Here is a 27264-nt window from a genome sequence, read left to right on the forward strand (position 1 = left end):
TTAGAGCATAATTAAGATCAATTAGCATTATTTAGCATATCTGTATATTTATCATAGAATATTACAATTTTATTGTTTTAATTCTTCTAACATCTATATATATTCTTATATATTATATTATTCTAGATTGATTCAATAATATACCATATTTTTTTCAGTTTAATCTTTTATTTCTAATATGATTTATTTGTATGAACCACAATTGTGTTTGATTTGGTCTTGAGGGCTCATGAAATATACCATTCGGCGATTTATTAAAGGCTGGTGATCATCATTTTTTTTCTATATATATAAAACAGAACTAGAACAAAATCATCCACACATAAATGTGTGGGAATATAAGATTTACGTGTAAATACTAAATATATGCGTTGACAGATACACATATGAGAATATTAAAACAATCGCTTTGAGTGAGAACAAAGAAGAACGAAAAGAAAATTTAACATGTAAAACAAAAAAAACCAAAAAAACGAAAGGAAACAGCACATATATACAAATCATAGTATTTGAGTACATTCTTCCACACCACCAATCCACCACACCATTATATGACATTTATTTTATCTTGTTGCCAGTTTGCAGAATCGCTATGATATCAAAATAAAAATCATTTGTTTTTCTTCCTTTTTTAGGTGTCTTTCTTCCTTTTAACTATATGTAAATACCACTTCACACTTCCCTTTTATTTTTTACTAATCATAGTTTCTTAAACCATTCCAAATGTCATAATTCATTATGTGTTATCTAATACTTACTGTTTTGTGCGTGTGCTATTGTCCTTTATGTGTATACTCAATAAAACACTATTGAATCTTATTCACCAATCTTACACAAAATGTAAATAAGATTATGTTATAATTTTTGTGTTTCCTAATTTTGTTCTAAGAATTAAGAACCTGTTATATTTCCCCTAACTTTAAACGTGTGTATACACTATTTAAAATACTTTTCTTTCCATTGAAACCAGTGGCGGATCTTAAAACAAAATTTTGGGGGCCAGATAGAGGATAATTACTAAGATATTTTTTATATGGACCCATTTAAGATAAGCTCGTCTAACCTCATCTCTCTGATTTGGGTGATATTGTCAAATTTAAAGCTGTTTTCCAAAGTCTTGTTCTAAAGAATTAAGGCCAAAATCATCAGATTCAACTTTTTGAACTTTTAATGGTTGTATCTCACTTTCTTTGTGATTCATTAAAGTAGAAGAACTATCTACATGTGTTGATATTGTAAAAGTTATATGTTCTCCTTCTTAAATATTAGCCTTCCTCTTAAAAGTTCATGAATTCTTTTACTTTTCATGATTATTTTATATAAAAATTTGAATATATATCCTGTAAAATATGTAAAAAAGAAGTTGGAAGGACAAATATTAAAATTTATAATATTTATTGAATTTCTTTTTATCAATTTATATAAATACAATAATATCAATATTTAGTGAATATTCTAATATTTTTTATCATATAAAAAATTAAATTAAATAAATAATAAAATATAAAATAATATTAAATTAAATAAATAAAGAATACTTATTTTTTTATATTTGAACTCAAAGATAGAGACAGTGTTGCTTATTGAATAGAGAGCTGCGAAATGCGAATACACTCGGTTCAGTCCAAATCCATCATGTTTTGAATGTTTAAAATTAAAAATTATTGTGCAATAAAAGTAAAAGATAAAGATTGAACTTGGATACTTTAAGTCATAGTAAAATATTTGAACCAACAAAACTCTTTTTTATTTTTTGAAAAAATACTACTAATTTTTTTAAGAGTAAAGGACATTTTCATCCCTGACATTTTTTTCGCGGACATTTTCGTCCTCAAGGAATGGAAAATACATTAAAGCCCCTAACCTATGAAAAATGTGGACATTTATGTCCTTCCGTTGAATTCAGCCATTTGGACTGGACGGAAAAGGATGAGCTGGCAGAGGTGGCGCTGAGGTGGCCACAACGGAGGTCAGGTGGCATGGAGCATTTCGTAACAGGACATATAAGTCCTTGGAGACGAAAACGACGCCGTTTTTGTAACCTCCCCCAATCCTGTTTTGAATTTCTCTGTCTTTTCTTCTTCCTTCGTCCTTTTTCCCTTCCATTCTTCTTCCTTGGCCCCTGCCTCCATCACCGCCGCACAACGGCGCCTCCTCAGCCACCATCAACGCTGGCGACCTCCTTCTTCCTTTCTTTTCGCGTCTTCTTCCCTTTCTTACTCCCTTACTCCCATTAGTCTCTCTCTCTTCTCACCCTCCTTCCACCCACCGTTCGTCCGCAACAACCTTCTCGGCGACCCACTGCCGCCGCGCCGCCGCCTATCTACTGGCGCACCACCGTCGCTACTAGGGCCCAACCATCATTTTCTCTCTCTCATTACCACCCCTGTGCTTCCCAAGTCTTCTTTCTTTCTGTTTAATTCACTCTGTTATTGTAATTAGTTAATTAATATTGTTTAGTTAGTTTTGTTTAGCTAATTTCAATTTGGTTAGATTAGTTAGTTACATTAGGTTGTTAGAGAATCTGGCGTGGATAGTAGATTAGGTCTTGCTTGTTTAATGCTGCTGTCTGTGTAATCACTGTTTGTAGTTCATTATATTTAGTTTGTTCAATTGTTCTTGAGTTGTTAGGATTAAGGTTGGTTAATGGAAATTGCTGAGACTGATGTTTTACACTGCTGCTGTGTAAATTCTCATTGCCTGTTTTGGTTAACAATGAACTCTTATGTGCTCATTTTGCTGTCTGATGCCACACCTCTGTTTTAACATGAGCTAATTTCTTTGATTCAATGATGCACTTTTGTTAGGTTTCATGTAGCTTACTTTTGATATAATTGTTGAACTCGATGAGAATTGCTGCTTAAATCTGGTGCTTTTATTCTATGTGTTGTATTTCAAGCCATTGTGCTGTACTTATGTTGATTGTGTTACTTGATTTTTACTATGCTTGATTATGGTTCATGTTACTTGTTTTTGTTCTTGCTTAGTGATACTGAGTTCTTAATGCATATTGAACTTCAATTTTGATTCTAGTGAGACTTGATTATTTGATTTACACTCTCTACCTATAATTGACTGTTGAATTCATTGTTTGTTTGACTTTGGAAAATGTACTATGTACTACCGAGATGCTGCCGAATTTCAAAAAAGTTTTATTTGCTGCATTAGGAAGGGGATGTTGTGATGTTGCTAACTGTTATACTAAATATTTCAACTACACATATGACCCTTACAGCTTGACTTGGTCCATTCCCTTCACCTGTTGCAATTTTTCTATAATTTGAGAATTCTTCTGTAGGTTATGTTTACACAATTTGAGTAGATTAGGGTTTAATTGAACACAGTTGACAAAAATAATTAAGCCTTATTCTAATGGATTAGGCAATGTTATAGCATTCTATTAAAATAGAACATAGTTGAATGGCACAAAAGTTTGTGCTGGACGTTTTGTCCTTTGGTTAACATAGGTGAATGCAATCCTTAAAGAGAAAGATTTTAAACAAGCCCTTTCCTTCAAGAATGAAATAGTTCCATCTACTTCCAAATCCCTCTCCTTTTACAATACTTCTCTGTTGAAAGAACCCCTCAACCTTTCCATGACAACCACCAAATTTATAGACAAGTATCATTGTATTTTCATGCAATTCCAACCAGATCGTGGCTTCCCTCCACATGTTAAGCTCACACCTCATACTTTATGCCTACACAAAGAAGAAATAGATATCCACAAATGTCTCATTAACCGTGTAGACATTGTTCATAGAATTGCAAGGCTTCTGATGCTTGCTGGTATGGGAAAATTGCCACTTTATGTAATTGAGAAGCTAAAATGGGATCTGGGTCTTCCTCATGATTATGTGAAGAGTCTTTTGGCCAATTACCCTGATTATTTTGATGTTTGTAGCATCGAAGATCCATTATCCGGAAAGGTTGTCCTGATTAGGAAGCATCCATTAATAGGTATGAGATTGAGGATCGCTCACAGGGCCAACAGCTACTCAAAAGAGAGGAAGGAGGAGGTCGTCGACGTTGATGGTGGCTGACGGAGGCGCCGCTGTGCGGCGGTGATGGAAGCAGGGGCCAAGGAAGAAGAATGGAAGGGAAAAAAGACGAAGGAAGAAGAAAAGGCAAAGAAATTCGAAACAGGATTGGGGGAGGTTACAAAAACAGCGTCGTTTTCGTCTCCAGGGACTTATATGTCCTGTTACGAAATGCTCCATGCTACCTGGCCTCCATTGCGGCCACCTCTGCCAGCTCATCCTTTTCCGTCCAGTGCAAACGGCTGAATTCAACAGAAGAACATAAATGTCCACATTTTTCAGGGGTCAAGGACTTTAATGTATTTTCCATTCTTTAAGGACAAAAATGTCTGCAAAAAAAAAGTCAGGAACAAAAATGTCCTTTACTCTAAAAATATAAAAATTTGGGAGCCATGGACCCATTTGTCTCAACTAAGTTCCGCCCTGATTGATATATAGCGCTCCGTTAATATTAGTTTTTTTGCGATTTGCTTTTTCTTTTCTACAAAAAGAAAACAACTCTTTCTACATCCAAAACCATTCAAGGATTTTCTTTTTTTTTTCTTTTACTAAAAATGTATTTTTTTAAATAAGACATAAGCTACACATAAAATAAATTAAACTTCTTTAGTTCTTTGCTTTTTGGAGTAGGTGTTTTGAATCGCTTTAAAGAAAAGGCAAGAGTAGGAAAAAGCATCGATGGTAACATTTATACTTTTATAATTCTCCAAGCGCACGATTTCAATTCATTGCTTTCTTATAGTAATTAAACTAAGAAAATTGGAAAGATAATATGTGGACTAGTAAAATTAGTTGTTCAGAATACTACACTTCACATAAATTTATTACCAAAAGAAGATGGAGCATGTAGTTAAATAGCTTAAGATCTACTTGATATAGAATTTGATTCCTAAATGGTTCAAACTTAAAGGGAAAAAAAAAAAGAAACGGAGGGAGATATGAAATGATATTTGATTTAACATTATTATTCATGTAAAAATCATTTTAATTTTAGAAAATTATTTTACAAATAGGTTTATTCTTTAAATGTTAGTAATTCTCTATGAAGAATGAACACTTCGTTAAGCTGCCGTATCCGCATATTGAACACATTTCAGGCACGACATTCACCGATATATGTGTATCTTAATAAAAAAATTCTGAATACGTTTTGACACATCTAAATAGTAAATATCATTATGTGTTAGTGTGTCTAATTTTATTATTAATATATGTTCTTGAAATAAATTTAAATATAGTATATATTATTATTTATTAAAATAAAAAATATTTTAAATACTTAATATAAATAAAATAAAAATACATTAAAAATAATTAAAAATTAATTTATATTTTAATATCAAAAAAATATCAAAATATCATTATAATTTATTTAAAATAACTTTATATTTTATATGTATACATATTTCTATATTTTATAAGATTTTAAAATTCTTACGTCAGCGTGTCCCGTGCCTAAGGGTGTACATGCATCATCGAAATTAATTCTCTTATAATAATATCCACAAGCAAGATTAGTTTTGCGTGTAAATTCATCTAATATGGAAAGTTTTTTTTTTTTTAACATAGAAAGTTACGTGAAAACAAATTTTGACGGTGAATGGTATACTTGGTAATATGTTGAGATAAAAATGAAATTTTCTCATTATACACTCTTAAAAATGAAAGAAAACATATGCACATTAAGTTGCAAAAGAAAGTGAACCAAATAATAAGTTTCAAAAATAATATAGTTGTTTGTCAACAGATTTTTATTTTACAAGTCAAAATGATGATTTTCATAAAACTAATATAAAACATAAGAGTTTATAGTAATCACAAGTTAATTATCTATGAGTAATTATTCAGATAAAAATATTTCTATATAAAAGTGATAATTAAAACTGTTAAATAGTTTAATATATTTAATTATATTATCTAATATAATAGTACTAATATTTTAACTATTGCTTTTATATAAAATCAAGTAACCACTTTATCAATTTTGAAGTAAGTATCTTACCACAAGCCTAAAAACTTAGAGGATTAATAAATGGATTTTTTTTTTTAAATAATATCACTCATCTCAACTGACCAAACACTAATCAATAAATTATCGTGTACATCAAATAAAACTCGAATACTTGATATTTATTTAAGTGAGTTGCCGTTAAATCAACTAAGTTAATTATAAATAAGAGATTTGAATAATTTAAGTTTTAAATTTTATTTTAGAAGGTAAAAAGTAATTTTTTATTATTTATTTTATAAATAAGACTAAAAAAAATAAATAAATTATTAAAAAATAAAAATTATATTTTATTTTTTAAAATAAAAATTTAAAATTTGGAGGATCTAAATTTATAAGTACGTGGATTTAACCATTTATTAAAATGAGTCAAATATAGTCTCCTAAATTCGAAGAGTCCTAAATTTTGGCCAAAGTTTACTCAAGAGAGAGAAAGAAGAAACCGCGTTTGGTTTGTTGTAAACCCCGTCGAACACCACAGCACCATGGGTATACACTTCTTCAGTCTTGAGATTCGTCTGTTTAATACATTCTCCTTTCACTCACCAAACCTATAAGCCCCACCTCCCTCACCACCCTCTTCACCTTTCTCACTCCATTATCATAACCAATCATTCATTCATTTAATCAATCATTTCTTCACAATTCCAATCTTCTTTCATCTAAACCTTTTGCTTTTTATAAAACAAATTCCGATCCTTCATCAAAGCAGCAATCAAAGAATTCCCAGTGCCAAATAAATAGTCAACTGTAAGTCTCATCAAGTTTTGACTTTTGAGATCAGAGATCGATCCAATGGGAGACTCAGTGAAGCAGTTACTGGCAAGGCCGATCCAGCTGGCAGACCAAGTAACCAAGGCGGCCGATGAGGCCAGCGCATCTTTCAAGAACGATTGTCAGGAGCTCAAATCCAAGGCGGAGAAGCTCGCCGCCCTCCTCCGCCAGGCCGCAAGAGTAAGCGGCGACCTCTACGACCGACCCACGCGCCGCATCGTCGCCGATACCGATATAGTTCTCGACAAGGCACTCTCGTTAGTCCTCAAGTGCCGCAACAACGGCCTCGTAAAGCGCGTCTTCACCATCATCCCCACCGCCGCGTTTCGCAAGATGTCGTCACAGCTTGAGAATTCCATCGGGGATGTGTCGTGGCTTCTCCGCGTCTCCGCCCCCGCCGACGACCGCGCGGACGAGTATCTCGGCCTTCCTCCAATCGCCGCCAACGAGCCAATACTCGGCCTAATCTGGGAATACATCGCGACGCTCCACACGAGCTCCGTGGATGAACGCGCCGATGCTGCGGCGCAGCTTGTTTCTTTGGCACGTGATAATGACCGTTACGGGAAGCTCATAATTGAAGAAGGTGGCGTTGGTCCGTTACTGAAGCTTGTGAAAGAAGGGAAGATGGAAGGTCAGGAAAACGCTGCAAGAGCGATTGGGTTGTTGGCGCGTGATCCCGAGAGCGTGGAGCATATGATCCATTCTGGTGTTTGTTCTGTTTTTGCTAAGATCCTTAAAGAAGGACCTATGAAGGTTCAAGCAGTGGTAGCTTGGGCTGTTTCTGAGCTTGCAGGTAACTACCCTAAATGCCAAGATCTTTTTGCTCAGCATAATATCATAAGATTGTTAGTTGGTCATCTTGCTTTTGAGACTGTTCAGGAGCATAGTAAGTATGCTATTGTTAGTAATAAGCCAAATTCGATTCACGCTGTTGTGATGGCGAATAATACCAATAATGTTAATGGGAATGGGAATGGTTTGAAGAAGATTAATGGGAATGAAGATGAGGATAAGAGTAGAGTGCAGCATCCTTTGGGTGATCGTTCTACAAACCAGATGCATAGAGTGGTTACTAGTACTATGGCTATGCATGCTGCTTCCAAGCAGCAGCAGCAGCAGCAACAGCAGCCGTCCCAGCAGCAAGTGAATCAAGGGAATGATGTGAATCAGAATCATGGGAAGCAGAGTCATCAGCAAAGCTATTCGTATTCAGGCATTAACATGAAGGGGAGGGAGCTTGAGGATCCTGAGACTAAGGCTTATATGAAGGCCATGGCTGCCAGAGCCTTATGGCACTTGGCCAAGGAAAACTCGGCTATTTGTCGTAGCATCACGGAATCAAGGGCGTTGCTTTGTTTTGCTGTTTTGCTCGAGAGAGGGCGCGAAGATGTGCAGTACAATTCTGCCATGGCCGTGATGGAGATAACGGCTGTGGCAGAGAAAGATGCAGAGTTAAGGAGGTCTGCCTTCAAGCCTAACTCCCCTGCTTGCAAGGCAGTTGTTGATCAAGTGCTCAAGATCATAGATAAAGGCGATTCAGACCTCCTCATTCCTTGTGTCAAGGCTATTGGGAATCTGGCAAGGACATTCAGGGCGACGGAGACAAGGATAATTGGTCCCTTGGTGCGGCTTCTGGACGAAAGGGAGGCCGAGATATCAAGAGAGGCATCAATTTCGCTCACAAAGTTCGCTGGCAAAGACAACTACCTCCATGTTGATCACTCTAAGGCAATTATAAGCGCTGGTGGCGCTAAACACTTGGTTCAGCTTGTGTATCTAGGAGAACAAATTGTTCAAAAATCAGCACTGGTATTGCTATCTTACATTGCACTGCACGTGCCGGATAGCGAAGAGCTAGCCCAAGCCGAGGTTCTTGGAGTGCTTGAATGGGCATCCAAACAACCTAATGTGACTCAAGATGAGGCGCTGGAAGCCTTGTTGCAAGAATCCAAGAGTAGGCTAGAGCTTTACCAGTCTAGAGGTTCTAGAGGGTTCCATAAACTACATCAATAGCAAGACAAATGCGTTATTGTTGTTATTTATTCTGTAAGGTTTCATTATTCAATCAATTTATTCTTATCTCTAATTTATTGTTCTTGTGAGTGTATATACAATCAAATGTAATGCCTTCTTAAATTGATAAGATTTAGTTTTCAGTTATCTGCAGAGTTGTTTGGTGTAGAAAGCTATAACCTACACATACGTTTAGGTAAAAGTTTTCTTTATTGTAACTTGTCAATTTATAGTTTGCGACCCTGAAAACAGAAACAAATCCAATTATGCATTGGCAATTGTAGCAGAATGTAAAGACCCCACACGTCAATATCAAGTTATAGATTTTGTGTAAATCAACTCGTAATATCAAACAGATGGAAACACTTCACTTTAGGTAGTTTTAGTTACATGGACAACAACTGACACGTACCACATGAAATTATATCATTTCCCTCACTTTCTTTTTCCTTTTCTTTTTTTGTTTTTCTTCTTTTTTATTTTTTTTTATTTATCACCATCATCATTTGCTAATTTTAGTCTTTAACCCATCTTATTTGATGTTTCTATTTCCCTTTTAACTATGGCACCGATATTTTTCCCGCATTCTAGTTGAAAAGATTTTGGGGGAAGGGATGATGACCAACATGGAATGTTTGCAGAGTCTAATGGAATGATCTTTTGCTGTAGCTAATCTTTCTTGGTCAAGGATTCGATAACCGGTAGTCTACTATTAAATATTTATGAAATATATATATATATATATATATATAAAAGAAATTGTAACACATCCCAATTTTTTTCATTATTTATTTTTGAACTAATTTCTATTAACCGAAGAAAGTAAGAAACTAATTTCTATTAATATGAAAAAGGGCTCATACGGAAGAAAGTAAGAAACACAAAGGTATACCGTGAGAATAATACTCTAATAATTTTCTCATCTGTTCATAATTTCATACGCAGATTAACAAGAAAAAATTATTTGATCCAAAGGCCCCAACTGTTTTATTATTTTGATATATCATGCACTGAGATAAACTAATGCTATAAATTTTAATATAACTTCGTATAAATAATTTGTAATATATCTAAACATTTGAATAATGTTGATTCATGATGCACCATGTGTAATTCAGTAAATCAACTTATTCTCATTTGACATGTACTCTAATCTCTTTTATTTTGGTTGAAGTAACTATCAGTCACACATGGCCACACCAATTTTGACCAAGAAAAAAAATACTATGCAAACATGCAAGTAACTCACTCGTTTTCTAAAACAATATCATCCCTCATCATGCACTAATAAAGGCGAAATTGACTATACTTTTTAAAAGGATAAAAGTGGAACCATGATTAAGGTATGCCACTAGTGTCAAGCGTCAACTAATTGCAACTTGCAAAGGCATACAGTCTGTCATAACAACCAAGACCATAAACTTGTGTATCTGTCTATGCAAAGTGAAAACAACCTCCCAATTGCTCGCTAACAACCATTTAAAAGGTAAAAAAAGTAGTCATCTATATTCTTACAAATCACAATTCTTCTTTTCTTAGGAAACTAATAATATGGTAGGAATAGGTAAAAAACAAGAACTCAGAATCAAATGCAATATCAAAAGAAAGAACTCTATGGACCTTAGGACAGTCAAAGCACGTGGCTTGCAAACGGTAAAGTCATTGGCATGGGTCAATTATTGAATAAGATCACATTTGTGGTATGCATTTAGAGATTCTAATAACCAATCAATTGACGAATATAGAATTTTGAATATTTTTATCATTATCCACACGGCACTTGGTCAAAAGATAAACCCTAAAAAAGTATTAAATAGTCAAAATAATGTGTTTAAATTTTGATGGGTGATGGCTTAAGGATTTATCTTGTTAAGGTAAATAGAACATGAGCATTCCAAATGCAATGGTTAATGAATGTGCTTTTCTCATTGGCCTTGAGATCGAGTTTCTGTAAATGAAAAGAACTCATTTAAGAGACATTGTCACAATTTTTCGGATCGAATTAGTCAAACTCCTGATAAAAGAATCTAGATACTAGCTAAAAAAATGGAATGGTTAATGCACATAAGCTGGTGTTGTAAAAAAGTTTTCCAATCCCATATGAATGAATATTAACATCCAATAAGATAAATAAGAATAGTGCTTCATCTAAACTACTAACAAGGAATAAATGACTATACAATTCAGATCCTATCTTTTATAAAAAACTATCCATTAAGAAATAAAATACAAAGACTAAGAAACTGATATGTATCTTTCTACCATGACAAGAAACCAAACAAGATATCAAAGAGAATCAATTCAACCAAACAAGAGAATCCCTCTATTCACAATAGATAAAACAGAAAGCAAGAAATGAAAAAAAGAAAAGAAAAATCCTAAAGCTTGAAATGAAGATCCAAATCAGAGCATTGCAAGAGAAAAAGTTCGGTTTTTTCTTTCCTATTGTCCAAAGAATAATTGGGCATATAATAGTAACATCCACAAAAGTTTCCTATGCCACCAAGTAGCTAAATGAATTATTCGATGCCATGTATGTACCCATGTTACTCTATCAAAAACGACATTTTTTAGTAAAAACATTTTAGAGTATTAGCATCTTTTAAATGGTTTCTCCAAATGTTTGTTTATATTTGTCTTCCATTGCCCCTTTTTGAGAAGACTATATCTTCTATTTGATTCACTTTTATCAACCGAGTATCTATCATTGTTCTTCTTCTCACGTGATAGGTATTACTTCAAATCTTCAGTAATCTCTTGCTATTTTTTTATTGTAAACCAGAATTCAGAATAATATGTAAATCTTGTATTCTCTCTCTCAAACTATTTAAGGAACTCTCAGCCACATCATAACCAATCTAATATTCCATTTTCACATAACATAGACAGAAAAGGAGGGAAATAAATCAATAACAAATGAACATTGATTAAAGTATTAAACAACAAGTGCAGACTGCAGACCACATATATTTATACAGTAAATCAAGTTTCATGAAAATCTTACAATAATAATTGACTTGCTATATAAGTCGACATGAGAGCAGAACCAGCAGAATGCTGATTCTACATAAATCACATCAAAATCCTCTCCATATCTACCAGATAACTTTCAATTAACTTATAATTTATAATTTATGAATCTCCAAGACATTGCAATCACTATTGGCTAATTAAAAATGTAACATATCTAATTCAGCAATTCTCATAAAAATTTCTTGAGTGCAATGCACACAAATCTAGGTTCTAGAAAATATAAATTAATAAATCTGAACGACAAAAAAAAGGAGAGCCAGCAGCTGGCGACTAAAGAAACACAAATGCTGCATCTACTGATCTATTCTCTAGTCTCTGCCAAGAAACAAAGATCGAAAATAAAATTACCTAATTGGATCAGATTCTCGCAATGGTTAATCAGAAACATAATCACCAAAATTGCAGCATACATAATAATAGCATCAAATCAAGGTCCAAACGGAGAAATCGGCGTACCTGAAATCTGAATCCGACGAGGAGAAAAGGACACTCGAATCGACGCTCGATTCTTCAATTCTTTCTTCCTCATGCATGTAGTTTCTGAGAGAAACAAATTTCAGTCATGTATGCACATTAAATATATTTTTTTATTTAAATTCAAATTACAGCTGAAGCAACGTGAGTCGGTAGAGTTAATGGCGTTTTGTTAATGTGAAAGGAGTGACACATTTATTCAGAATAGTCAAAATTCAAGCTTCTGCTCCGTAGCGCCTAAAGGCGCCATTTTCTAACGTTTTTAGCCCAACTCCCGCGTAATCTGATTCTGGGCATAGTATTGGGCCCAAATTGGGCTAGAGTTGGGCCTGCCTACAGTGGATTTTTACTTCACATTTTATTTTGTGCTGTTTATTTTTGTTTGGACAAAAATAAAATCCGAGATTCCAGCGTCATTTGGCTTCATACCAAAATGAAAATGAAATGAACATTTGTTTCCATATGCAAATTATTAAAAACCAAAATGTTCTGAAATTTGTTAAGATTAATTTGAGTGTATAATTTTATTGAAACACATAAGTAATTTTCAGAAATTCTAAAATAACAAAAAATTATTAAAAACTAAAATATCTCATAAAAAATTCATTGGACTAACTTAAATGTTTATTCAAAGGTTAACCAAAGGAAGAAAAAAATTGTTTATTCAAATATTTATTATTTTGCGAAATCATATGGCACCTGTTAATGATGAAAATATCACATAATAATTTATGAGTGTCATAGATTCCACACTAGAACGTACATTTTATCCTCATGTCATATCCTCCACTGCATTGCTTTCCAATTCTCGTCCACTCAATCAATTAATAATCGCCAATCCATCTTTTCTCTCGTTCTCTGCAAAAACCAAAACAAAAAATAACACAACATAACAACCTTTCAAGTTTAAACTACCTTCACTTGACACCACCACTTCTTTTCTAACATTGCTCTCTCTCACTCTTTTCTGCTCAAAAAATGGCTGCCGCCGTTACGGCCTCAGTCTCCTTCCCATCTACCAAGTCTGCCTCTCTCTCGAGCCGCACCTCCATCGTCGCTCCGGAGAGAGTCGTATTCAAAAAGGTACAAATATTTTTGCACAGAAGATAGATAAAAACTGTTAGATGATAATTTAATTGTATTCTTAATTTAACGTGGAGATATGATGTAATGGTTTTGATCAATCTTTATTTCAGGCTTCATTGCAATGGAGAGATGTTTCGGTTTCAATAAGAGCTCAAGTTACAACCACGGAGACAGAGACGACACAGACACCAACAAAGGTGGAGAAGGAGCACAAGAAGCAGGAAGAAGGTGTGGTTGTGAACAAGTTCAAGCCTAAGAACCCATACATTGGAAGGTGCTTGCTCAACACTAAGATCACTGGTGATGATGCTCCTGGTGAAACTTGGCACATGGTCTTCAGCACTGAGGGTAATACATTTTCATTTTTCTTAATTCAATTTCTAAAAATTTTAGGGAGAAACTCAGGTACAGTTAACTTCATAGTCATTAAATAATTTGATATGTTTGACTAAATTTTTATGTACCGACTCTCAATTATCAACTTTACATGAAATTAACTACACCTAAGTTTCTACCAAAATTTTATTATGTTAATCTATCATCTAATCTAACCCTCGTAAGGGCTATTTATACAAAGATATTTTCTTGTGAATATGACAGCTGATATATAGATATTTATTGTGAAATTATTTAACGGTTCTCAACTATCGTATTTATATAAAAACAATTAATGTTTATGAAATATTTTCATTAGGCCAATTGAACATATCCTTTGTCTAAACATTTATACAAGATTTCTATTAGAAGTTATTGTTTTGAGCAAAAAAGCTGAGTATATTATATATTTCAGGAGAGGTTCCATACAGAGAAGGGCAATCAATTGGGGTAATTCCTGAGGGAGTTGACAAGAATGGGAAGCCTCATAAACTCAGATTGTATTCCATTGCCAGCAGTGCCCTTGGTGACTTTGGAGACTCCAAAACTGTGAGTCATTGTTAGAGTTTGATTGCATAAATTCATTCATAGAGCCTTTATCAACTTTTGTGCCAAAGTAATTAGAGAGTTCAGAAAGTGCATGCTGACATTCATCAGTGACATCAACATTGAGTTGTATATGTTTTCATGCAGGTTTCACTATGTGTGAAGAGGCTTGTTTACACAAATGAAAATGGAGAGATTGTCAAAGGAGTTTGCTCAAATTTCTTGTGTAAGAATCAATGGTTTTAGAAGATATTTATAGTCTTTTATAATCAAGAAATTGTTTTCATTTTCTTTTGTTCCAGTCACTATCAATGGTCCTGTTGATGCAGGTGATTTGAAGCCTGGAGCTGAAGTAACAATTACAGGACCTGTTGGGAAAGAAATGCTTATGCCAAAAGATCCTAATGCCACCATCGTCATGGTACATTATCATTCATTTTACCATCTTAATCAGTAGATAAAAAGGAATATCATATATATGTGATGATCATCACTGCTGTTTTGATTTTTAGTACCATTAAATCATTGAGATTTCGTTTACAGTTGGCAACTGGAACTGGAATTGCCCCATTCCGCTCATTTTTGTGGAAAATGTTCTTCGAAAAGCACGACGATTACAAGGTAAGTATTCACAGAAACTAGCATCTTTCTTGAGAGTATCTAGCATGAACATTAACATGGACAATATATGCTATAGAATTCCTAGAATATCAATCAGTACCATAAAACAATTTTGAAGACCAGACACTGATAACTGATATGTATTCATAGTTCTTAGCTCTAAGGTATTGCTGAATTAGCAAAAAAAATTTCTATTAGCATATGCCAACTAAAATTTGACTGCTATTAAAGATAATAGAGAATTATGACAGTTGTTTGATCTATATAGTCGATCCTTCTTTGTTGTCAATTGTTAAAATAGAATGTGATTGTAGTGATCACATTTGATTATTAACCATGTTTTGATATATTTACACATATGTGTAGTTCAATGGTTTGGCATGGCTCTTCTTGGGTGTTCCCACAAGCAGCTCACTGCTTTACAAGGAGGTAAGAAGAATCAAAGCATTTTCATTCATTCATGAAGCCAGTTATTCCAAAAGTTTAATCTGATATAGAAAGTGATATATAAATAGTTATATCTTTAAAATAAAATAATTCACGCTTCAAATATAAAAAGAGTAGACATGTAAGAGATATAATCATTTATGTAAGTTTTCATATCAACTTAAATTTTTAGGATAAGTAGTTTCATGAGACTGATTAATCATTACTCGAAAAGTTGAGTTATATATTTGGTGATTGAACTCCAATTACATGGATTTTGGGGGGTAGGAATTTGAGAAGATGAAGGAGAAAGCACCTGAGAACTTCAGGCTTGACTTTGCTGTGAGCAGAGAGCAAACAAATGAGAAAGGAGAGAAGATGTACATCCAAACCAGAATGGCTGAGTATGCAGAAGAGCTTTGGGAGTTGCTCAAGAAAGATAACACTTTTGTTTACATGTGTGGACTTAAAGGAATGGAGAAAGGAATTGATGACATTATGGTCTCTTTGGCTGCTAGAGATGGTAACATTTTTTTTTTAAAAAAGAAGAAATCATTTTCCTTTTGCCATATTAGCATTTTAGAGCACCTCTAGCATCTTAACCAACACCTTTTTCTCTATTGAATGCTTGTCTCACTTAGAAGTCATTTTCTTATTAGAGTCTTCAATCAATTAGAAATAAAGATAAACTCAAATAGTTCTGAGTCTTTGACAATATTTATTGAGTTAGTTCATGTATTTGTCAAGTTAATCAATTTCAAATTCTAATTCATTATCTAATTTTGAGGGTAAAATATGTACTACTAAAGTCTTACACTATTTAGAAATAAGGTGTAAATAACTTTTATAAATCTTATACATTTCTGCTCTATGAAGTAACTTTTAATATTATAAGACTAAGAGTGTTCATAACAAAATTTCAATTTACTTTATACATTTTTATGTATTGTGTTTCATTATATATTGTAGGAATTGACTGGATTGAGTACAAGAGACAATTGAAGAAAGCAGAGCAATGGAATGTGGAAGTGTACTAAGTTCAGTTGATTAGATATATCAACTCATGCTTTATGATGAAACAAAATAGTCACTACCCTTTCTCTGCATTCTGTAGATAAATTACCAACTTGTAATTTTTCTTTCATGATTTGTTTTTACCATGTTTATGTAACAACTTCGTTGGAAAAAAGGCCTTAATTTTTGAGGGATGATGCAGTATAGACAAAATTCACACCTTCATATTTGTACCAATTTTTCTATTTTCATGCCTTTTGTTGAAGATTAGTAAATTATACATATCATACTTCAAATTAAACACCTTGATGAATAGTGAAAGTTTTCTATTTTAAATGATTTAAGCATGTTATTAGCGGTACTTATAAACAATCTTTGGTAAATCGTTTCAGTGTTAATGGGTAAAAAGTTAATCTCTTTGGAAAACGATATTTAATATGATGTTGGGGAAACTATATTAAAATAATGATATTAAGTAATAAAATGAATTAACTATACTTGACTTTTAGGATATAAATGTTAATTTTTTTTTTGAAAAATTATTTCATTGGAAAATATATTTTTTGAGTATTAAAATAGTCATTTATTCCTAAAATTTTCATAAACATCTTCTCATTTGAAAGGATCAAAATTTTTAGAAAAAATTCGGTTCTTAGAATGTAAACCAATATTAATTAAATCTAGAGTTTAGTTATCATATGTCTTTAAAACATATGTTAAGATTATTATTAATAAAAATTTTAAATTTTTTATTTTAATAAATATACAATAAATACATTAAAAATTAAATTTTATATTTTGTTTATTTTTTTTAATTAATAACATTAATTTATGTTCTTAAGATATATGTTAAATAAATCCTTAAATTTATTTAAAAATAATAAATATGTTTGATGAAATATAAAATAAAATTATACAAATTTATAAGTACTAAATTTAGATTTAATTTTCACGTATTTTTAATATAAAAAGTTAAAAAATAAATATTCTTCAATTCCACTAATTACACAATTAATAAGTGACTTTGGATGAGAAGTCACGCATGCAAGTCCTTTTTTTTATAGATTTATCATTAATTAATGAGTTGTTACATATATAACATAAAACTTTCAACACTTAAATAATCTAGTAACCTAATTACTAAACTTAATTATCCAGACAAATCTTTCAGCTCCGTAAATGATTTGATTAATAACTAGGGCCGAAGTGAACCCATCTAACTTAAGTTAGGCCAAACCTAAGTTTAGTTACGAAGTTTAGCAAAAAATAATGAGCATGTAATTTATAATTTACCATTCTCTAACAATAAATTAACCTATATAAAAATATTATTTATATTTATTATTTATCTATTAATTATGATTTATATCTTTTATTAAAGTTATATATAAAAAGATGACTATAATGTTTTATAAACATCAATATATAAATATATTGCTTTTTTTCACAAATAATTTAATTAAATTTATTAGGTTAAAATTTATTATCTATTTAACCTACAATAAAATAAATAAATATATAATAATTTTGATATGACAAGAAAACAATATTTTTTTTATATTTAACAAGCATAAATATAAGGGATAAGTATGATTTTGGTCCCTAATGTAGGAGCTAAAAATTTATTTCGTCCATCGCCTTTTTTTCGCAACAAAAAGGTCCTTGAGATTCCAGTTTGTTTTCTCGGACGATTTTACCCCTGTAGTCGTTAAGTTTAGTTACAACCGTTTTAACGGATATTGGAAACGTTAATTAATATAAATAAATAATAATAGAAGGATTAAATCAAGAAAGTGAATGAATGTGAAGTGCAGGCGAAGGAGGAATATCGACGGGAGCTGCTGCTAACGGTCGACAGCTAGGGTTCAGGAGACAGCAGCGTCCATGGCTTCCCAGAGCTCAAGAGCCTCACGTTTTCGTTCAGATGCAAAAGAGTTGCTCTGTGGCTATGGTGAGAGGCCGATTTTGCGAACTTCATCGACGAAGGATAACCTGAGACGAAGATTTTAAGGTTGTGTATACTATGAGTTAAAGTGTTCTTCCTATTTTGCTATTGTGGGTCTGAGAATTTGAGATTTCTTCATATGTTTCTGTAGCTCCTATTAGGTTCAGAATGGCTGTGATTTCTTCAAATGGGCAGATCCAAAACCTGGAGGTGTCCAGCAAGAGGTTGAATTTGCAAGAAATAGGAGGAAGATAACGAAATTAAAAGCAAGATTGAAGGAGGTGGAGACGAAGCTTTGGGTTGTGGCTGCTCTATGTATTGCTGGGTGGGTGGGGTTTTGTTCTTATTTCTGCAGAATCATTACAACTTAAAGCACCCGAATGGAATGCACCTAGGTTATAGATGATTTTGTAGGGAATGTTATGAGGTTTCCTATCTTGTGTGGGTAGAGTTTGAGGGTATTCTGTGATGTTACAGTGGTTTAGGTGTGTAGCATGTTTGAAACTGTTTGAATTATTGAAGGAAAGTGTTGTTTAATGTTGCCCATATTGTCACCTTCTTTAATGGTGGAGTTGTGTTATCTTGTAATGTAAATGTAGTTTTTGAGCAAAGTAGAAAAGTATTAAGTACAAGATCTGAAAATTTAATAATTAGTAATGGCATATTTCATTTGATGACTAGTTAAAATATACACGACTAAACTGTTTGCCTCCACATGCTTAGTACCAAAAAACAGAGAAGCAACACTTCAAGTGTCCTCAGGCACTTAATACCAAAATACAGTAATCAAACCAATGTAACTAAGGTAATGTTCTTAATGTAAATAGCCAGTACCGAAATTAAAAACACTGCTTGCAAAAAATTAACACAAGAGTCCCAAAAGATTTCACATTCAAATCCTAAAGATTTTTTCACTGAGATGGAGGTAACTTGGCCGTCAACCTCAGCTTCTGTAGGGGTAGATGAGGTGCACTGCATTGAATAATAGAAAATTTTCTCTTCCTCACAGATGGCTGGCTAGGGGGCTGTTTGTTGCTGGTGGAGGTTGCAGCTGATGCAGCCTTGTTCTTGGGCTAGACCAAGATGTTGGGCTAAGTGGAAGGTTTCTTGGGCTTAGTGGAAGCTTTTTTGGGCTGAGGTGCTTCTGTGGTGGGCCGGGCTTCACGTTTCTTGGGCCTTGTGGGGGGGGGTTTTCCTGGTATGAGATGCTGGCAGATTGGTTGGTGATGGTGTAGTATTCTTCTTTCTGCCTCCCCAAACTGTCTGACCAGGTGCCAACTTAGGTGCATTCTTCTTAGCTCTTTTGGTTGAACTTTGGGTCTACAAACAAAATGTAAATCATAGAGACAGTTAGACACATATCATATAGTAGTTAAATTAAATAGATGGCAATCATAATGGTAACTGAACCCTAGAATAGCATATCACAAACCCTCTTACCCTCTTCTTAGGCTGGCTGCAGCCGCTCTTCTTGTGTCCCACTCCACCACAGTTGGAGCATCTTTGGACTTCTCCCTTCCGTGACAGATGAGTCTGGCTTCTGTTGTCTTCATCTGCAGCCCTTCGTTTCCTCTTCTTCACCGGCCTGTGGCTTAGCTTCCTGTATGGAGGTGGGATGACATCATCATATTGAGTCCTCTCCCATAGCTCCAGGCCGTTTAGAGAGTGTATGACCTCCTTGTAGCACATGATGTAGGCCTCCTTCTTGTAGCAGTCATCCACATATGACTCCAGATTAAGGCCTTTGAAGATGATGCAGCTGATGGCATGAGGACAAGGAATCCCACTCATTTGCCATTTCGTGCAAGAACATTCACCAGCAGTTAGATCCACAACATACTTATCTAGACCACACATAACCTCGTACTTGCTAGCAGATGACCAATATGGCCTCCAGTCCCTAGCTAAGCTTGTCCGTTTTTCTAATTTCTTCCTAATCATTGGCATAATGTTTCCTGGATAATTAAGAACCCTTTCCCTATTTGCAGCCCATCTAGTCATCATATAAACTCTAATATCCTCTAACATGCTCACAATTGGTTTCTCTCTTGCTTCTACTAACACAGCATTAAAACTCTCACTCATATTATTAACGAGGCTGTCACATTTAGATAGGAAGGAAAACCTGGATCTTGACCAGAACCTTGGTGGAATGCCATTCAGATGTCTAAATGCTCCCTCATTCAAACCTCACAAAGATTTCATCTCCTTCTCCCAACTCTGCCAATGACTTGCTTTAGCACACTTCCACATCTTGTTCTTTAGCTCTAAACCAGGAAACTTCTTCCTGAAGTTGCTGTAGAGGTGCCTGACACAGAACCTATTATCCACCCCTGGAATGACCTCTTCAAACACCGGCAGTAAACCCTGTTTACAGAAGGTAAGATTTCATATGGTTAGTGCATTTATAAATGTATACATGGACAAGTTGCATAGGCTGATATATGGTGAATTACCTTTTGCTGATCAGACATAAACGTGCACTTTGCAACATTATGTGGGCCTAAGTCATCAGACAGGTGACGCAAAAACCAAACCTAAGAGTCCTTAGTCTCTGCCTCCACAACTGCATACGCAATTGGAAGAATCTGGTCATTTCACTCATTTGGGTCTCTTCTGACTGCAGTCAACAGTTGTCCACCTTGGGGGGGTTTTCAAGAAGCAACCGTCCAGCCCAATGAACCTTCTACAGTGTTGAAAACTTTTCTTGCAAGCATCAAAGCATACATACATTTTTTGAAAAATACAATAGTTCATCAGCTCTGCGTTCTGTCTCTCTTGAGCAAAATTTGGTGATCGAGTTACCTTCAGAATCACTATGGAACCTGGGTTTGTTCTTAGGAGTTCATGGCAGTAGTTGTTTATTCGCTTGTACTACTCCTTAAAGGCGCCCTGTATCTGACTCAAAGCCTCCTGTTTTATCTTAGCTGCCATTGCCTTGGTAACAGTCAGGTTCCATTTTTTGTGAGCCCTTGCAACCAGCTCCTTCACCTTGATCTTTGGGTTGGCTTCAACTTTCTTCTTAAACTGGCTACCCAACCATTTGCTATGCATAATCCCAACCTGGTGTGTCTGCATGCAGGTATGTTGGAGATTCATGCTTCTTAGTTGCCAAGTGGATTCCTCACCGACCCTGCGTGCATATAACTAAAAGGGGCAGCCTTTCTGACAAACAGCTCGAACCCTCACCAAGTCACACTTCTTGAATTTAATGTTCCTAACTGTGTGGACTGCATAGGCCGCCAATGTGTCCTTGAACTCTTGTCGAGATTCATACAATGTGCCCACCTTCCATTTGTACTTTCCCAGGTACTTTTGTGTCTTATGCACTGGAAACCTCTGCCCCCCTCCTCAGCAGCATCCTCCCCATCATCAGCACATGTTCCTACTCCTGCAATTACATGGTCCTGCTCCAATTCATCACTGTCAACTGCATCCTCATCATCCAAATCACTTGTGACAACCTTTTTGTCCTTCTCCGCATTACAATCCTTCAGCACAGCATTATCATCACCGAATCCACTTTCATAGTCGTACACCTCATCACTGTCAGTGAAGTGGATGTCTTCCACACTATTTTCTTCTTCATTAGATGGCAAGTATGTTGGGTCATCACTGTCTTCGCCACTGCTAACATCGTCACTATCCGCCTCATGTCCCTCTTGGCTTAATTCCACCCCACCATCCTTATTCTCGCATTCTTGTTCACCAACAACCCTAGCTCCATCACTGTCTTCTACATTCCCTTCAAACACCACTAAATCCAGACCACCACCTAAAAGTTCCTCACTCTGGCCACCTACCGTTTCTCCCCCCACATCCAGAAAACCCACCTCCGAAAATCTCTCGGTATCCTTAACATCATGCACCACAAATAGATCAACAAAGCCTCTCCTCCCTGCTATGGTACACATTTCAATTGCCTCTGTGTCACCTTCCAACAGCTTCAAGTGACTCTCATAATCATCCTCAGTTGGGTCTTTGTACCATAACGCAAAAATGTTGGATTTCAGGTATCCAAGCTGTCTCAGTTCCTCGTATGCCTCAAACACACTCCACCGATCGCCGTCAATGTCCTCCACAACTGTAGATTGACCCTTCAAGTACCTGAGCACACCATTTTCATATCCAAATACCCCACCATGGTGCACTCGCATGTTGAAGAGCACCATTTCCTTCCCGAAAAATCCTATTAATCAACACAGGGAGTTAATCAACCAACTATGAACAATAACAACTACAATCAGTTCTAACCCTAGCCTTCCACACACCTTCGAACAATCCACATTAATAAACGAGAAATTACATTCACATAATGCTTACCTCACGAAGGGATTTTTGTTGGAACGAAGCCAAGTTAACGACCCAGGAAGTTTTCCGGCAACCTCTCTCAAGCTACCAACGCCAGACCTCACAGGAAGGCCTTCCAAGGGTTTCGCACAATCATTTTGAAGGTTGTAGTAGGCTTAGAGAAGGGGGGTTGAATCTATGCCTTCTTTTTAAGTTGCTGTTTTGACCTTTTTTGTAGAAGTTACAAATCTGATTCTGTTTGAACTCAGCAGCGGAAATTTATGAGACAATTTATTTTTGTCTCATGAATAACGGAAAACAGAACATGACAGAGAAGAAAAGGCTTACACCAACATATATCCTGGTTCGGTTGCTTTGTGCTATTCAACCTACATCCAGTCTCCTCCACAAATATGGAAGAATTTCACTATAGTTAACAGTATTACATACACCAATTTCACACTCAAGTTCTAACCTAACTTGACATTGGCTATGCTAACACCTAACTATTTACTCTTAGTGCTAACCCAACTAAGAAAGGGATACCAAACAGGAATAAGATACAAGACACTTAACCAACCTAAAGAAATCTGAAAAAACTCTAGGCTTTTCTCTCGAGAGTATCTCTCAGCCTTTTCACTCATGGCTTTTTCTTAAGCTTTCTCACTTTGCCTTTTCTCTCAAGAAATTACAGAAAGATAAGCTTAGAAAAGTACATTACAATCAGAAAAACATGAAGGAGATTGACTTCAACAACAGCCTCTGTGCTATGCGAAAAACCAGATTAGCAAGCCTCTGATTCAGTTCTTCATACTGGCGGAATGCACCTTTGAGTAGGTTACACTGTCCAGTTAGTTGAACTTCTTCAAAGAGCTTTCTCAGAACAAAACTTTCAAACTCTGATTTTCTCTCCTTACCTCTGAATGAACAGCAAGCTCCTTTTTTTTTATCTTCATTCATGTTCCTTGGTACTTCATCCAAGGTCAACACCTTGAGCCTTGAGCTTCACCAACTCACAGATTCACTTTTTTCATTTTTAACATCAAAGAGTAACCTTTGCTTCTGACTTTTCCAACTTGACCGAAAGCCATGAAGAAGTAACCGAACTTGTTTTCCAATGGTCAACCAAATCTGAACCCTTGAACACCAACTTGGTCCCCAAGTCTTGATTAAGACCGTAGATACACAGCAGAATAGGGCAGAGAACAACTTTCCCTTCAAGGCCATTTTCGGATAGAGCAGAGAGTAGGGAAGAAAGGATGAAGATCTGATGCATGCAAGATGATATGGTTTACCTTTCTTAAACTTGATTTAGCTTGGGATTTCTGTTTTAGCTTCTGTGCTTCAAGCTTCAACTCTCTCTCTCTTGCTTCTTTGGTTAATGGCTTATGGAAAGAAGCTTTTCTTCTCTTTCTCTTTCTTGCTTTTTCTGAAATCTTGATGTGACTTGATTAGAAGGAAGAAGAGCGTTGCTTTTAGTTAAGCAAGAGAGAGGGAATTTCAATTCTGAAACCAGTTCGGGCTTGGATCGGGTATTAGTATGCATGGCCCGATTTAATTTCTTTGGTTTCTTCCTTTGCTTTTGCTTGGGCTCTTTATTTTGCTTTTAGCCCAATATTCTTTGCTGAATGCCTTTTATTCCATTTGGGCTATTAACATTTGGCCTGCAACAATAAACAATTAGTTAATAAGTAGATATAATTAATCAACACTAATTATTTATTTTGCTCAAAAATAATGTTTGTCATCATTAATTAATTTAGTTAATTTCTTAACTCAACAATCTCCCCCTTGATGACAAACATGATTTAAGCAATAATCAAAAGGAAATAAGTTTGAGTTAGGTTTAGAAAAACTCCCTTTGATTTTTGTCATTTGCTTTTATGTTGCTCCCCCTTTCTTTTTCAATATTAGCTCCCCCTGGATTTATGCTTTCCTCTTTGTTCCTGTTTATGCATTGTACTTAAAGAAAGCACAATAAAGAGCTATACACATTTATCTTGTCTAAGAGATATCAAATGAGCAACATCACATAATCAGCCCAACATTAATTAAATGTTAACAGCAAAAAGATTCATCATGTGAGATCAAATTTTAGTGCAGCAATTAGACAAAAATTCGAAAGAACTACTAGTAGCTGCATCAACATCAAAAAATACCATCATTACTCCCTCTTTTGTCATCAAGGGTGGACAACTCAAAGGATCAACAAAAAACATCAATGTAAATCCTGCAAGGAAAGGTTAGATAGTAGTTCAAAAGTTCTAACTAAACCAACAAAAGTGCAGCAGTATTTAGAGTTATTACAGTCATCCAAAAAATTAAAAAAGTTCAACAGATGCAGAATAAATAAAATTCATGAGACAAAACGAGAGCAGCAGCAGCAGTCTTCATAAGACAAATTTTAGGCATCAGAACCATCTCCTTCCGAGGCAGCATCCTCTTCAACATCAGTGGCAATGTCTTCATCATTGTTAAGGTTATCAATGAAGGTCATGAGCACAGCCACCCTATCCCTTGATTTCTTCAGAAAGTTCTCATGCTTGCTAGCTAACTTCCTTTGTTCCTTGCTCATGGTAATCATGTGATTTGATTGAGATACAAACTCTTGAGCTACATCCTTGACCACATTCAGCAGAGTGGATTTCTTCCCAGTGGAAATGGAAGTACCCTCGGTGGAAGGAGCAGGAGAATCCTCAGGGACACAGTCCTCATCTTCATCATCTAGGACGACTCTTTCAGATCTAGTGGGTCCTTTGTTCTGTTTCACTGAACCACCCCCCTTTAGGTATGAATGTCTATTTTCATATTTCTCATTGGTCAAGTCAACACCAAAATGCTCAAATATGCAAGTTAGAAACATGCCATAAGGAAGTGCTTTATCTTTTGTACTTCGAACAGAATCAAACATGTATCTAGCCATCAAGTATGCAAAAGAGATTTCTGTTTTTGTAATAAGGGCATATAAAACAAGTGTGTCAGTGTAAGAAACCCTTTGATATGAACCACTTTGAGGAATCAAAATGTGGTTGACAATGCGGTGTAATTGAGCATGTTCATATCCTAGGGCTTTGTGAGTGGGTGTGATGCCATCAATTAAAGAAACATGTTCATAAATGTGAGTCAATGCATCAAGATAAGAAATTCCAACACCTTCATCCCACTTAACCGAAGTGTAAGCACAAGGCCCAACATCAGTATACTTCAATGCATCACTGACAGTTTCATTATTTAAAAATATGTCTCTGCCCTTAACATAAGAATGCACACTTCCTTCATGATAAGTCATGTTCGCATAAAATTCTTTGACCAACTGAGGATATACAGGTTTTTTGATGTCAAAAAGGTGATTCCAGTCTAAAAATTCCAAGTTTTCAACAAAAGGAAAACCTTTCTTTTTCAAATCAGGTAAATCAGCCAGAAAAGATGGACATAGAGTACGATACTTAATAACTCCCTCATAGAAATCGTGGTTCATGGTAGATTTGAAACGATGGGGGTTAAAGTCAGAGTGAGATGTCATATAGTGTGATTTGTGAGCAAAAGGATCAACTTCTGGTTCTCTAACAGATGAGAGAGGAACTCGAGCTTTACCTCTTTGAGAACGTGATGGAACAGACCTAGATTTTGGTTGTGTGGACTCAGGTGGAGGTTCTGGTGCTGCAGGTCGCTTTCCTTTGGATGAACTCGGTTTCGATGAACCTGGCTTGGATGGTGTGACTTTCGGTGGTGGCGTTGGCTTGGCAGAGGCAGGGAACCTTGGAGTATTTTTGGTTCGAGCCATGGGGTCACAGCGAGGAGGAGAGGTAGGAGGAGAAGGAGAAGGGGTAAAGGTTCGGTCTTGAGAGCGAGTGGAAGGCTTTGTGGGTAGTTTGTAAATCTTCTCACGAGGAGCCCTTTTTGCAATGACTTTCTTCCTCATTTTGGTTAAAATGATGCTTTTGATGAAAGGGAGATAGTGGTGTGAGAGGGAAGAAACCGAAGGGTTGAGGAGAAGTTATGGAGGGAAGAGAGGGAGTGTTGGTAACCGTACTCAAAAGCAATTTTCCAAAACCATGCAACTGCATCATCATTTGAAAAGACTTGACAAGACATGACCTCATAAAAGAGAAGATCTTATTTGATTTTTAAAATTAAATCAGGAAATTAATTTTAAATTTTGAATGGCAATCAGAATTAAATTGAAATTCATTTTGGACCAAAGTCAAAAATTAAAACAAAACCTTTGTTCGGGCCATAAACAAACTTTTAATGAAAACTTTAACACACAAGTAAGAATGTAACATTCACATTGGGCCCAGATGTGGTTTGAATTAGTGAAACATATAGGACTACCCAGATCTGAATTGATGTTGGCCCAGATTGATTTTTCACTTGCTATGAGCCCAGAACACGCTATTTTGAAGGAAACATTCATCATCTGCCCAAAATTGTCTCATACCTGTTCATGAAACAAAATTCTCCAGCAAGCACATCAGCACTTTTCAAACAAAGAATTATAACTCAAAATTCCTAGACAAGTCCTAAGCATGCAGAATCTATCTTCAGTTAATGGTTTAGTAAAAATATCTGCTAATTGCTCTTCTGATTTAACAAATTGAATACAAATATCCCCT

The 27264-nt window shown here is 35.1% G+C and overlaps 3 protein-coding genes and 1 long non-coding RNA gene across 4 annotated transcripts; 2 read left to right on the plus strand and 2 right to left on the minus strand.

Moving 5' to 3' along the window:
* The first annotated feature begins 6381 nt into the window (after positions 1–6381).
* On the plus strand, positions 6382–8985 carry LOC112796496 (uncharacterized). The gene has a single exon (XM_025838967.3). The coding sequence runs from the start codon at positions 6844–6846 to the stop codon at positions 8836–8838; it is 1995 nt and encodes a 664-aa protein (XP_025694752.1). The 5' UTR covers positions 6382–6843; the 3' UTR covers positions 8839–8985.
* Positions 8986–11748: 2763 nt separating this feature from the next.
* LOC112796505 (uncharacterized) lies at positions 11749–12580 on the minus strand. Its single transcript, XR_003199219.2, has 2 exons — positions 12328–12580; positions 11749–12186 (listed from the first exon to the last, which is right to left on the minus strand). It is a non-coding gene; the product is annotated as an uncharacterized lncRNA (long non-coding RNA).
* Positions 12581–12988: 408 nt separating this feature from the next.
* On the plus strand, positions 12989–16638 carry LOC112796510 (ferredoxin--NADP reductase, leaf isozyme 1, chloroplastic). Its single transcript, XM_025838985.2, has 9 exons — positions 12989–13428; positions 13542–13779; positions 14222–14355; positions 14500–14578; positions 14682–14773; positions 14896–14973; positions 15340–15402; positions 15688–15922; positions 16369–16638. Exons 1-9 carry the CDS (start codon positions 13324–13326, stop codon positions 16434–16436), a joined length of 1092 nt encoding a protein of 363 aa, XP_025694770.1. The 5' UTR covers positions 12989–13323; the 3' UTR covers positions 16437–16638.
* A 2881-nt stretch (positions 16639–19519) lies between these two features.
* LOC112803543 (uncharacterized) lies at positions 19520–20832 on the minus strand. Its single transcript, XM_025847056.1, has 4 exons — positions 20815–20832; positions 20553–20725; positions 19799–20456; positions 19520–19678 (listed from the first exon to the last, which is right to left on the minus strand). The coding sequence occupies exons 1-4, from the start codon at positions 20830–20832 to the stop codon at positions 19520–19522; spliced, it is 1008 nt and encodes a 335-aa protein (XP_025702841.1).
* Positions 20833–27264: the final 6432 nt, after the last annotated feature.

This window comes from Arachis hypogaea, chromosome 1 (genome assembly GCF_003086295.3).
Source record: "Arachis hypogaea cultivar Tifrunner chromosome 1, arahy.Tifrunner.gnm2.J5K5, whole genome shotgun sequence".
Lineage (NCBI taxonomy): Eukaryota > Viridiplantae > Streptophyta > Magnoliopsida > Fabales > Fabaceae > Arachis > Arachis hypogaea.

What these genes read in the sequence shown, in the direction of transcription:
- LOC112803543 (XM_025847056.1), bottom strand. An exon ending in GAGAAGGAGATGAAATCTTT is followed by an intron (nt 20,457 to 20,552) that starts GTGAGGTTTGAA and finishes TAAATGTGACAG; the next exon opens with CCTCGTTAATAATATGAGTG. An exon ending in GCAGCCAGCCTAAGAAGAGG is followed by an intron (nt 19,679 to 19,798) that starts GTAAGAGGGTTT and finishes TTTTGTTTGTAG; the next exon opens with ACCCAAAGTTCAACCAAAAG.
- LOC112796510 (XM_025838985.2), top strand. Translation starts at nt 13,324, where the DNA reads ATGGCTGCCGCCGTTACGGCCTCAGTCTCCTTCCCATCTACCAAGTCT. An exon ending in ACTTTGGAGACTCCAAAACT is followed by an intron (nt 14,356 to 14,499) that starts GTGAGTCATTGT and finishes GTTTTCATGCAG; the next exon opens with GTTTCACTATGTGTGAAGAG. An exon ending in CTCTTTGGCTGCTAGAGATG is followed by an intron (nt 15,923 to 16,368) that starts GTAACATTTTTT and finishes TATATATTGTAG; the next exon opens with GAATTGACTGGATTGAGTAC.
- LOC112796496 (XM_025838967.3), top strand. Translation starts at nt 6,844, where the DNA reads ATGGGAGACTCAGTGAAGCAGTTACTGGCAAGGCCGATCCAGCTGGCA.